The sequence below is a fragment of the Sebastes umbrosus genome, chromosome 4 (genome assembly GCF_015220745.1).
Source record: "Sebastes umbrosus isolate fSebUmb1 chromosome 4, fSebUmb1.pri, whole genome shotgun sequence".
Lineage (NCBI taxonomy): Eukaryota > Metazoa > Chordata > Actinopteri > Perciformes > Sebastidae > Sebastes > Sebastes umbrosus.
In genome coordinates this window covers 29739666-29753461 of record NC_051272.1, presented here as the reverse complement: position 1 = coordinate 29753461, position 13796 = coordinate 29739666, and the positions used below count along the sequence as shown (strand labels likewise).

Here is a 13796-nt window from a genome sequence, read left to right as displayed (position 1 = left end):
GGGTACTCGGTTGCAATCTGCAACCACACTACTAGATGCCGCCAAATCCTACACACTGTGCCTTTAAAAGGTTTACACTTTAATTGTATTTTACTCTTAATTATGAACACTTTTTTACCAAGTTGCTGGTGCACTATTTATTATTTTAACAATAAATAATTCAGTGAATTTATATCTATGCATTTATTTGTTACATTTTGTTTTACAAAGTTATGAAAACAATGTTTAAGTCAAGCCTCTTGTTGCCTTACACATAAAAGAATGATCCTAATCACTTCCACACAGTGAGGCATGCAGCTTATTAATTAAACACTGGTATTGGGTCAGTACTCGGTATCGGGACTGAAAAAGTCTGATCGGTGAATCCCTAAAAATTACATTATAATAAACATTAGACACAAGGACCGTGGTGTGTGTGTTTCTGTGCGTGTGTGTGTGTGTGTGTGTGTGTGTGTGTATCTGGAGCCTGGCTTCATTTGTCCATTTCAGAGCAGAGCCAGAGGAGTAGAACTGGCACAATTACATCTGACATTTCCAGCGACTCTGTGGCTTCCACAGATGCACCGTTACCCCAAAATAAACTCGTAAAATATGCAAGGCACCAATTAATGGCAACAGATGCGTTGCTTTAAAAAACACACTGACATATTCAGTGGCTGATTTGCGTGGCAATTTTGTTCCCCCTTGGCAAACAAACTGAAAATATAAAAAGTAAAGTGCAAGTGTAAATGTAAATCAGTGTCTGTCTAAAAGTCTCAGAGAAGCAGAGACACCAAAGGGAGCTCGCCTAATTGGTTTAGTGATGTGTTTGTGTGTGTGTGAGTCTGTGTTAAGAATAGAAATACTCATTTAGAAAATAAATAAAGAAATGTTCAGCAGGCTGATTGTACCCAACACAATACGTTTATGCATCTGCAGGTGTCCCCACACTCCGGGGCTATTTGATAAAGTCATTCAGTGTTCTAACTGGTGACAAATTGAGTAATAAGTAGGGACTTGTTTTTAAACAATAGACAGATTCACTGAGACGCCGATCAGTCACTGTGTAGGCAGCAATGGTTGGGAACATAGTTTATTATTAACCCGTTTGGCTACTCCCCGTTCCTGCCATGACATGACTTTTTCCTTTCCATTTAATTACATATGGAACACACAGTATTGGTAGTCCATATCATGCATAGCGTGGCTCCACTTCCTCGCCATTTTTGCATTCATCCCCTATAGTGCTCGGTGTTCGCTGCATGCAGATTTTTTGCAGAAGCAGCAAATTGCGTATACAGTACATATAAGCCAAATGTATAAGCCCGAGTATTAGATTAAATGATTTCAAACCTCTCCAGAGGTTAGAAAATGGAAATCCCTTCCTTCCATCCTTGTTCCGTTTTAATCCAAGTGACATTTAGCGGCAATCTCACTGATTTCCCTGGGAATTGATGATGCTAAAATATGCAAGGGACTAATTAATTCTAGCTAATGTGTTGCTTTTGAATGCACTCATTTGAATAATTATACGTTCTGCCAAGAAACAAAACACTCTGGCTGTCAGGTGCTAACATTTCTTTTTCCTTCTCTGGAGCAGAAGATAGCATGGGCTGAGACCACAGGAGGGGATGGAAATTTACATATGCATACATGCACACATACACAAATGTGACAGCTGTTTGACAGATTGCAGACAACTAAACAAGAATAATAAAAAAAGTTTCCAGACACGTTTTGTTTTCTTGTATGTGGCCTTGGCTAACCTGCTCATTATGGTATGCATCATCATTTACTGTATCAGATAAACTAACAACTGACAAGAGTTGCTGCAATACTTAATTACTTTCTGTTCTTTTAGAATACCCATGTTGGCAGTCTGTCAACACATTAGTTTAAACCGTAAAGACACCTGACAGCATGAAGCCTTGCCAGGGAAAAGTTTTTGTACGAGATAAAATTACATTTGTACAGTCAAGTGATACAGTGATTTTATTATTCTTTACTATTCTTTCATTTCTAATACAGTAGAAACCGCTTATAGTTATCACTTCTGTCCGGGTCAAATTGATCACTACAAGCAGATGATTAATATAACCAAATTGTTTTTGTTGTTCTTTATTTCTCATGCACATTACCATCTAATTGACATTTGTATATTTATTACATGAATATAAAGTAATGAAACGGACCACTTCGCTATTTACTGACTCGCTGCCGATTCTTCTGCCTCTACCTTCACCAATGGCCCGCTAGGGGTGTTGCTTTGCCTTTTGACTGGCTCTGTGTAACTACAGTGCGAGCGGTGCATCGAGATGAACGCCGCCCCTTTGATGGGGCTCCTCGCTCACTCACCCAGTGAGCGGCATGCAGGGAGGCGTTCGCCTGCATGTGCTGCCCCGCCACAGTGCCGCAGAGCCAGTTGAGGATCACTTTGGAGGTATTACGTACTACTACAAAGTACTGCTTATGAAGTATATGATACTTAGATGCACAGACCACCTCCAGGTTACCTCAGTTAGTGGGTTAAGAACTCACCAACATGAACATGTACTCCAAGAGAAGCAGACTGGAGCAGAGGGACACATCAACAGTTCTAATAGACAGACAAATTAAACCACCACAGCCACAGGAATCAATTCTACAACTGTGCCCGGAGGACATTTCTCAGTTCTCCTCTGCTTCGGGCTCAGTGCATGTCGATATGCATGCAAGTGACCTTCTCTGCAGGGACTTCTGCCAAAACCCAAAGGGCAAAACCTAGATTATTATAATGAAAGATATTGGTTTTGTACTGCAATGAACAGCTCTTATGTTAGTTTCTTTGCTGAGGTCTTCTTCTACTGAGAATGGAGTTGCCTTGTATCAACTATTATTATTTCCAGAATAATGGGCCTCATTCGCCAATATCTTAAGTTTATTCTTGAATCTGTTCTTAAGAAAGGCCTTAAGAAAATTTTATGTCAGATTCACGTTCTTGTAATGATGAATGCCATTCTCCTCGTAAATTGAAGGCGTGTACCAGTAAGTTGATCTTAATTAGCACAGGTAAACGCCCTGCCAACCCCCATAAAAGGGCATGAGACTGCAGAGCCATGTGCACACACAGAGATGGTCAAGAATGCCAGAACCAAAGTTTATAATATTATTAATTAATAATATTATAATATCGGCAAATCGATAATCAAGTAAAAAATGAGGATCAATGATGTTGATATGGAAAGAGTATGAAAATGAATTTCTGGACTTGATAATTGATCATAAATTATGTTGGAAACCACACATAAATAATGTAAAAAAGAAGAATGTCTAAAACCATTGAAATATTATATAAAACTAAATATATCTTGAGTCAGTATTGTTCCCTCACAGTTCCATACATTACCTACTGGGTGAAGGTATGGGGCAACACATACAAAACCAACACCAATCACATTTTCATGCTACAGAATAGAGCTATAAGAATTATAAATCGATCAGATTATTACGAACCAACCTATGCACTATTTATTAATTAATAAAATAGTTTGTATGAAACGTTTGGAACTTTGTTTTGTTACTGTTTGTTTTTGAATACAAAGTAGTGAAAGGTTTGCCTTATAGGTATAATAAGCTTAAAAGTGCTACTGATAACATTCAGCCACTAGATATTACATTCTCCCTCCCCCATTCTATTCCATTGCATTTACTTCACAACAACTCGTTGCCAGGCACTTACCGTCAATCTCAGCCATTTATCCTTTTTTTCCACACTAACTGACGACCCAGACATACCATGTGATACCAACGTCGCTTTACTATTGGCTCACAAGCCTTGTTAGAGGTGGGAATCAAATGTCGGATATCTTCCACAGGGATAAACAAAACATTCATTTTGGACCCGCCGAAATTTTAAACAATTAATTCACAATCATAATATTTTTTTTACTTTTAGTCAGCACCTTTCTAAAGGCTCTGTGGATGCATTAATTTTGAAAAAAATATTCATCTACATAAAAATGTTATCAATATGACTTTTAAGCTTTAGCCTACAACTTTTCGGTCAGTATTTTTTTGTTTTTCCTTTAATGTAATGCCTTATTATTATAATTATTATTTTTTATTATTTATATGTGCATTCATTTTGGAAAATTGTCAATAAGGACCGAAATAAATGATTACTATTACTACTACTCCAAACGTTTAGAAATAAAAAAAAAACGTTAGTGTAGTGTTAGTGTTTATTTATTTTAAAAGACCATAATGCTTTGTAAAATAATGAAAATAATTATTTAAAAATTATAAAAAATATTATTGTAATTTGAATCTTATATTATACAACTGTGGAATTTAAGAAAATGCAATAACTAATTATTTTGGACAAACATGTCAGCACTCAAATGTGCATATGTGTGCGTATGTGTGCGCACATTCTGTTCTCACTTAAGAATAAACTGCGTATGTGGGTTTTAAGAAGAAATTTCTTCTTAAGAACGGTTGGTAAATGAGGCCCAATATTTTCAGGTCCAATCAAAACCATGAAAGCAGGAATGAATGTGTGTGTGGGGAAGTGCTTTTGTGTCTTTACCTTCTTGATGACGGGGACCTTGTTGTAGTAGCGAATGGAGTCTTTACCCAGGAAGTCGAACTCCACCACACACTCTTTGCCGTCCAGTTTCTCGTGAAGGGTTATGTGCTCCACGCGTAGCGAGCAGCAGCCGACTGTGTCTGCCGTCTCCCCCTCCTCCTTCTCATTACCAGCTCTCAGTGCCAGCTTTTTTTTGGGGTCGAAGATACAGAGATAAATGCACATCAAATCTACGCATACACTCTCCCAGCACTGTCAGCACTAGACCTCCCATTCACAGAGCCAATCAGACAGCTATTAAATATGTACACATATTCTACAAACGGGACATGAGATAGAAAAATGAAGAACTGCACAGTAAACACAACAAAGCACAATCCGAATTCAAATAGTCTTTGGCATGAGCCAAAAGCAATCACACACTCAATCTATCATTTCACTCAATGCAGACCGAGATAATTAGCTTGGGGGTCGCTAAAAGAAAATGGCTACGTATAATCCATTTATCTCATCGCAAAAGATCTTCCATCCGGCTATGTGAGAAGACTGAAGAGGCAATCAAGACAAATCACATTGATTTCCAATATGTTCACATGGCTCTCGGTATCAACCTAAGCACTAAGGAGAATCTGCGAAATTGACAGCGGTCTATTTCTAGCACTGGTGTGTAAACATGTAAAACTTGGTATCCTAATTGCTGCATCTCTACGCCAGAGTTTTTCATTGACCAACAGTGCAGAACCAGACCTTGTCTATGAAGTAGAGGGCCACAGCTCTTTGTCGCGAGCGCATCTCTCTAGATTTGAGATCCTGGGTGTACTGCTTGCGGATGTCGTCCACACATGTCTTCAGTTTCCGAGCAAATTCGTATTTCTCCCAGTCCTTCTCTCCCTTCGTAGGATGAAAGTAGGGGAGGGAGTAGGAAGATGAGTGTAGATAAAGAGAAAGAAACGGTGAGCAGGAAGGGAGAAAGTAAAGAAAGGGAGACGGTGAGAAGGAGGGATAACAACAGGGGAAAGAAGAGAAAAGCAAACATGAAACAACTAAAGAAACAAAATGACAACAGTCATTTTCCTTGGAAAACCTTCGATCAAAACATTACTCAAAATGGTGATGATGACATAAAGGCAGGCTGTTATATCACACAACTACACAACTTTAATGACATTTTCCTCGTCTGTTTGCTGCTGGTTATACTGTATATTGAGACACAATTAAAGCCACCATCAGTGAAGACTCAGGCATATCGTCATGGAGACTAACAGTGGAATAACTTAACCTTTACACATGAAAGATGGAACGAAGGAAGAGGGAGCAAATGGAGAACGAAAAAGAAATGAGAGAAGGGGAAAGAATGACAAGATGTCGCAAACACGTCTTTTTCAGCTGGCATAACACATTTACTCTAAAAACAAAATCATTATGGGATTTTAATATTTTAGAAACAAAAAACTATTAGAATTTAAATGCAAATCTCCTACACAAATAGTTTTATTGACCATGACATGGATGCATGCTTGGTACTTGTAGTTATACAATACAGATCTACCATCAGAATCATAGTTCTGGTCAACAGTGTCAGGACCTATAAGGGAACAAGCTGCTTGCAAGATGACACCCTCTGACTTTGTAAGCAAATAATACAAACATGCTTCAAACAAAAGCACAGGTTTGATATGAAACAAATAGGGTTTAAACTGGCCTTTCTATTCCTATAAAAAGTTTATTTGCAAGTTAAATGAAAAACAGTTGCTTAACAATTTTGTAAAAATATTAGGGCTGTCAATTGATTAAAATATTTAATCGCAATTAATTGCACAAATTTATCTGTTCAAGGTGCACCTTAAAAGAGAGATTTTTCAAGTATTTAATACTTTTCTCATGTCCAGAAACCCTCACAGGTACTGCATTTAACAGAAAAATATGGTCAAATCATGACATGGCAAACTGAAAGCCCAAAAAGCAACAACAGCTGTCAGTGTGTCAGTGTGCTGACTTGACTATGACTTGCCCAAAACTGCATGTGATTATCATAAAGTGGGCATGTCTGTAAAGAGGAGACTTGTGAGTACCCATATTACCCATTTTCATTCACATATCTGGAGATCAGAGGTCAAGGGACCCCTTTGAAAATGGCCATGCCAGTTTTTCCTCGACAAAATTTAGCCGGGTTTGGAGCATTATTTACGTTCACGACAAGCTAGTATGACATGGTTATGGAGAGGCGACTGTTTGTTCTAAACAACAATGGCGGCTCCTGAAGAGGTTAGCGTAGCTGCTGCAATAACATCAGTTATATCAAAACTGGAGAGTATTTCAAAGAACGGCAGCAAAGAACAGCATTGAAGACTTTTCTCTATGGAAAAGATGTTTTTCACTCTTCTCCCGTGTCCAACTGGCTGAGTTTGATTGACGGATGGTTCATCCATCACCTGCCAAGTATTTTTTTGAAAGTGCCTGCCCTTTTCCAAACAGTTTCCATTGACGGCTTCTCAGATGGTTCTATATAATGAACCATCTGGCGGGTCAGGTTATGGTGATGTGGCCTCATTTTCAAATAACTGGACTTCACATTTTGGCTGATTAGATTTTAATGTTACTTGTTTATATTCTAACTGAATGTATCTCTGGAATTCGGCACTATTCATTTTAGTGTGTCCAGTTTTGTGTGTGCTAAGCAAGAGGCAGGCTGCCAATATTACTTGCCAATTGGCAGTCACCAAGTTGACCTCAAAGGACTAGTACTAACAATGGCAAGCTGATGAAATGCTTTGAATTGCTTAGTTTACAATATAGGGATTAAAACTGATTCAGCAAACACAGATGTATCTTTTTTATCCCACACATTCTTCTTCCTTGTCAAAACATGGCGCCTATATTGCCCACATTTCTTTCTTTCTATTGCTGTTGTCAGCCCATGGTGTTTCGCTAATGGAATAAGACAAGAAAAGGCAAAGGCGGAAAATAAGGCTTAGTAGTTTGTTTGAAAATTCATAGATTTTGGACGACCTATCCTAAATACAACCTATGTTGACTATTTTCCAGGGCTGACGAAGTTATCACGGTAATAACGCATTAACGCAAATTTGTTTTAACGCCACTAATCACTTAACACATTAACACAACTTGCCATTTTTAAGTTGTAGCGGGTTTTAAAGCTAGAGTGAAGATACTGGCATCATATGAAACTAGAAAACCTCTAAGGAATCCATTGGTACCAACCATGTCATGCTAGCTTGTCAAGAAGGCGGCTATATAGCGCTCCAAACTTGCACTAAATTTTGGCGAGGAAAAACTGGAATGGCTATTTTCAAAGGGGTCCCTTGAGCTCTGACCTCAAGATATGTGAATGAAAATGGGTTTTCTGGGTACCCACGGGTCTCCTCTTTACAGACATGCCCACTTTATGATAATCACATGCAGTTTTGGGCAAGTAATAGTCAAGTCAGCACACTGACACACTGACAGCTGTTGTTGCCTGTTGGGCTGCAGTTTGCCATGTTATGATTTGAGGATATTTTTTATGCTAAATGCAGTACCTGTGAGGGTTTCTGGACAATATTTGTCATTGTTTTGTGTTGTTAATTGATATCCAATAATAAATATATACATACAATTGCATAAAGCAAGCATATTTACCCACTCCCATGTTGATAAAGTTTATTAAATACTTGACAAATCTCCCTTTAAGGTCCTTACTAATTACTAATTAATTAATTACCTACTAATTTCCAAGGCAGAGTATAAGGTTTTGATTTATGAATGTGCGTTTCTTTCTACCTTTCAGTCAGTGACTGGTCTGCGCTCATGTCAGTGTGGTATGGGAAAGAAACGAAAAAAAAAAAAAAACATAAAATACCTGTAAAACTTACCTGACGTACATAATCCATTGTGGTGAATAACATGACAGCTGTTATTTTTATCAAAATTACATTTTTGTTAAGTGGCAAGCAGTCGAGTACATAGATTGCAATGGCAACACTTGACTGGTGGTGCATTCGGGTGCTTGCGGGAAGGTTGGGTAAGTGTATTTATTAACTGAAAAGCCAATCTAAAAAAGTGTTGAATCAAATTTGAGTTATGTAAAGCCACACACGCAAACACAGACTGCCCCTGCCTGTCCCTGAACTATAACAACAAAACAACTGGTTAAATTAAAGTGTTCATTTAGCCCTGAGCTGGTTATGACGTGTGTGTCTGTTCTACATATGTAGGAGCATTTCTCGCCTGTTTGCAGTAGACTGAGAGGCTACCTTGAGTTTTGAGTTGGCATTGAGCATGATGTATTTATTGGAGCCCTGGATGTTCTCAGTCCAGCTGGCCAGCCATGTCACAGTGTTGTCATGTCGAACCTTCTTCCAGCGGTGATTAGCAGGCGGCACGGGGATGGGGCCTGCTCTGTAAACGACACAGATAGAGCATGAAAGAATGTGTGTGAGCAGTCGCAGCATTGGAGTACCAGCTACAGCACCCTAAAGAGGCTCAAGCCTTTTTAACAGAAATGTATGACACCAGTGCCAGAAACGGACACTACAGTTGTAATCTCTATGTGAGATGAAGGCTACATTCACACTAATATGTTTTTTGTTTTAAAACAAAAACGATCTCCGTCCAGACAAGCGTTTTATGGCCGCTTCAGAATTAATCTCTGTCCATACTACCATGCCTGAAAACGCATTTAACATGACCATTCACGTACACCGGGCATGCGCGTGCCCGTGTAAACAGGAAGTGTGGGGTGTGACGAATCAGGGAACAACACGTCATGACTGATAAGATCCAATCAAGAACCCAACCTGGGTGTCTGCATCATCGTTTTTAAAAGTTCTCCATTTCTGTCCATCCAGACTAAAACGCAACCCTGGAGTTAAAAAACTAAAACGGGGTCAGCGGCCAGAGTCTGAAATTAACTTTTTCTCTGCCTTACCGGCAGGCAAGTATTTTTTTTTGATCTAACACTTTTGAAATCCATGCGCTAAAAGAAGGAATGCCATTCTAGATCTGATGTCATTCAATGTTTGATATATTTTACATAAAAAACATTATATTCATGGTAAAGTACAGTGTTCGAATTATACTGTAGCTTCCAGGGGAGCCCTGTTTTTCAAGGGTACTGTACACAGTACTATACTGTACTTTGCTATGGTGGATATTTGCATAAAAAACACTACGCAAATGATTAGGAAAAATAAATGATTGTACAAGTTTTAGTATCATAAGCTGCTTAGAGCTAGTTTTAAGAAGTTAAACAGGTCATAATTCCCTCTTTATTATCTATTTTATATTTCTGTGAAAACATATCCGTCACACAACTGGATATATTCAAGTTTCTCGCCAAAAACTTAATTTTACGAGATTACATTTGAACACATCGTGATAAAGTTATTTACCTTCGCCCAATATTCCTTTTTACTGAACAGAGCTTGAACGCCTCATAATATTAACTCAATGGCACCTCCACTAACGTTAGTAGCTCCATTATTTAACCAAGCAGTACTGTGCTGCCTATCGACTTCTAACAGGTAAAGTTACTGACTCTCCTCCTGTTGATTTCAACACAAATTTGTTGTTCACAGTGTAGCATAATCAGGGAAAAAATAGTGTGTGTCCCCTCAGATTTAGCAGTAGTGGCGCCATGCTTTTGAGCATTTTTTTTTTTTCTCCACCGTGGCTCCGATCCCAAACAAAATTAAACATGATACGGCGTGCATATGCGTCATTGTGCATGGGTAACTGTCGGAAAGCATCAATACAGAGGAATCAGACACAGAGGCATGATATGCCAAGGAATGGGACAACTAGGAACCCGTTCTCAACAGGAACCGGTTCTCTATTCCCTTCACTAGCGCTTTCCCTGCCTGCCCAAAAGTGGCAGATGGCCTGACAATTTCACACACCCAATTTACCCGCATTTGGCAGGTGGCGGGTGCTAATTTCAGACCCTGTTAGCAGCGTTTTTCAAACGTCTCTGTTTAAGAGGCTCGAAAACGCTGGAGTAGTGTGGATGCTAGGCATAAACATAGCAAAAGTTATGGGTTTTCAAACAAAAATGCATTAGTGTGGATGTAGCTTTCTTCCCAGGCTAGTGAGAGTGAATAAGTGATGCATAACTATAATTCTTGAGTACTGCTATAACAGACCATATCTCTGAGGTTACCTAAAGAAAACACATTAATTTAGTCAAAATCAAAACACGGCACCATCTGTAGCAACGTATACTACTGTTACCAGCTGTCAATATGGATATGCATTGCTGCATACTAAGAAATAGTAATGTACATTTTGAAAAGAATGAAAAGATGTCCCTATGACTCACAGCTTTTAACCACTCTGTGTATTGAGGTGTCCCAGCTAGAACGTCAGACCAAGAGGTGTGACAACTGGGTTTTTAGCAGCTAAGGTGATGGAGTTTTAGTAAATCCTGCTTTACGTCAGACCAGCCTTTACTTATGCATCACTACACTGTCACACATCTCTGTATACAGTTTGATCCCTTTGCCCCACTCTCACTCGCTGCAGTTGATGATGACATCCTCTGGTTGGATCCTCTTCTTCAGCATGCCCTGTTTGGGATGCTCTCCTCTACCCCGGAACAGCCCCGGAGGCTCAATCTTAAAGTTGCCAATGCGCTCTTTGTGTTGGTCCAGCAGGCAGTAGCCGTACTCATCCACTATCTTCTGGTTGGCCTCATTCAAAGCCTACAACAAACAAAAACAAATAAGAATCTTTATTAAATAAGAATTATTCAGAACCTAAATTATCCACGCTGACCTTATTTAGACACTAACAGGAAGAAGAGTACTGTAAGGCCCCGATCACACAGACACGTCGCTAGAAGTCACGTTTTTAGTAGAGCAGCTAGTTAGTTAGCTGAGAGAGAGAGAAAGAGAGAGAGAAACAACATTTTCCTGTAATCACATTTGATCGCCTGGTTGTGCACACAGCCCCGCTCCACAGCTGTTTTGCCCGACGCCTTTTGAAGTGGCTGCGCTTGTAGCGACGCGCCTTTGTCTTATCGGGGCCTAATGGTACATGTCCACAGGGGAGTTTTTTATCGCGAGGGATCGCCTCGCTTCTCATCATTGGACGCTTTATGGGCTGCTACGAGACACAAGGCACTAGGCACCTGATTGGACGAACGCTTTCCCTCGTGGGCTGCTGCTCCTGGCTTTCGAACCCGAACCAACCTGGTGGCTCGTTTGGAAACTTTCTTCTCTTATATCACGAAAATAGTTCACTGAAATGTGTTTCTGAAAACATTTTATGTGAGAAAAAGCCAAGCAGTTGCTAAATCTGTCTTTATTTTGGATCGACAACAGTTAGTTTAAAAGTTTCTAGGAAGTTTCCAGAGTCAGCGAGTCGCGCCAGACGCCCCTGATTTGCATAAAATAGCCTAGACTTCAACTTTATGCAATTAAGGAGCAGCCAACGTGACGCCCCGTCTCTTGAATCGCACCGCCACGCTACCAGAATGTATGACACGGCTGCTTACATAGACAATGAATGGGAAACGTGGAAAGAACGGAGACTGTGGACATGTACCATAAGTTAAGAGAAGAAAAAAAAGCGTGAACCTTACCAGTTTCTCCTTCTTGGTCATGGCTTTCCTGGCCTCTACCTTGGCTTTATGCATGGCATGCATCTCTCCAAAGTCACATTTGTCAAGATCTTTAATCAATAACCTCTCCTCGTGGGTCATTTCCTAAAAAGACACAAACACACATATTGAACACTGGAGTGTGATCCCTTCTTGAGTCTGAAATTTCTTTTTAATAATACCTGCATAAAAACAGCGATATATCCTTTAATGATAAAAAGATTAGTAAGAGAATATTAATCAGCATCAATTTTGATCATCAATAAATCTTTTCAGTCATTAATCGTGTGATTTTGCATTTTTCACTATTTGACATTTTATAGACTAAACAATTCATCATCCATCCATCCGTTTTCCACCGCTTATCCGGAGCCGTGTCACAATCAATCAAATATATTAAAAAATGATCTGACTAATCTATACTGAAAATAATCGTTAGTTGCAGCCCGAGTATCCTGGAGTGCCAGAATAACTGTCTTTGCCACTTTGAATATATTGCATCAATCATGGCAATACATCTTCTCACCCACAGTTCACTGGTTATTCAGTATCAGAGCTGATGAAATATATGAATTGTTAACTCTAAACTTCAATATTGATCACAGAAAGTATGCACATTTAAACACTTTCTGTGCCGAGTCAAAATCGTGAACTGAAGGAACAAAGAGACAAAGGATCTGCACACAATGCTCCTTTATTCAATTCACTGTGAGCCACTAATACAGAGTACACAACCTTTGCCTGTCAAATAGCGCATTATGCAATAATGCATCATAAAAACCAAACAAGACGAGCATGATCACAGCAGATCGGTGACCTTTCGTTTAATTACTCATCTTTATGGAGGCTGAGCGGACCGAAAAAGAAAAAAGTGGCAGTGTTGTGAAAGGCCAGAGTATAGACCGTCGCCTCCTTGACACAGCAGTACACTGAAGGCGGCAGCAGCAGCAGGGCAGCGGAGTTTCAACTATAATTGTCAACTCTTTTAAAGTTATTGCACAAGCGGTCACCCCATCAAAGAGGTCACTAACAGGGCAGCAATACAGAGCTATTCAGTGGAGGCTTTATGGTTCATCTCGGAAGTTTCCGGTGCTAAAATGTCATGACAACATGAGCAGCATTTACAATGAATTCGGGCAAGAAAGCAACTGCAGCAGGAACTCGAGGCCAACATTTGGCCGTGTAGAGCAAAAATCCCTTTTCAGGTGTCTATTCTTATGGTCATATTGGCCTCGAGCAGCAGAATGTTACAGTAAACAATGAACTGGGCTTTGAATTAGCAGGACATCTTGATCTTATTGTCTTCACGCTTTGTTAAAGCAGTGCTCTTTGACAACAGGGCAGTGAGCCTAATAGTTATTATATAAAAACATAGCTCACAATTAGGGCTGTCAAAAGTTAACGCGATAATAACGCCTTAACTCAAATTAATTTTAACGCCATTCATTTTTTAACCGTTTAACGCAACTTGCTGTTTTTAATTAACCTCATAAAAATCTGAATCTGATGGTTCTTTCCAAGCGCACCGCCAGGCATTGTTTGGTAGACGTTTTTACAGGATTACAGCAGCTACAGATGACAGCTCTTCTCCGGTCCTTTTTCAGAGCTCATAAGTAGTGGATCGCTGTCGGGGTGTAAAGACCATTTCAACCA

The 13796-nt window shown here is 39.5% G+C and overlaps 1 protein-coding gene across 2 annotated transcripts in view; it reads right to left on the bottom strand.

Moving 5' to 3' along the window:
* The window catches only part of zgc:173742 (DNA topoisomerase I, mitochondrial), a 44434-nt gene that overhangs the window by 12327 nt on the left and 18311 nt on the right, over positions 1 to 13796 (bottom strand). For both annotated transcript variants that reach the window (XM_037767999.1, XM_037768000.1), the window contains exons 10-14: positions 12126 to 12248; positions 11057 to 11244; positions 8800 to 8944; positions 5294 to 5437; positions 4547 to 4732 (exon numbers count right to left, since the gene is read on the bottom strand). In XM_037767999.1, coding sequence (XP_037623927.1) covers positions 4547 to 4732; positions 5294 to 5437; positions 8800 to 8944; positions 11057 to 11244; positions 12126 to 12248 — 786 coding nt within the window. The remainder of the gene's footprint in view (positions 1 to 4546; positions 4733 to 5293; positions 5438 to 8799; positions 8945 to 11056; positions 11245 to 12125; positions 12249 to 13796) is intronic.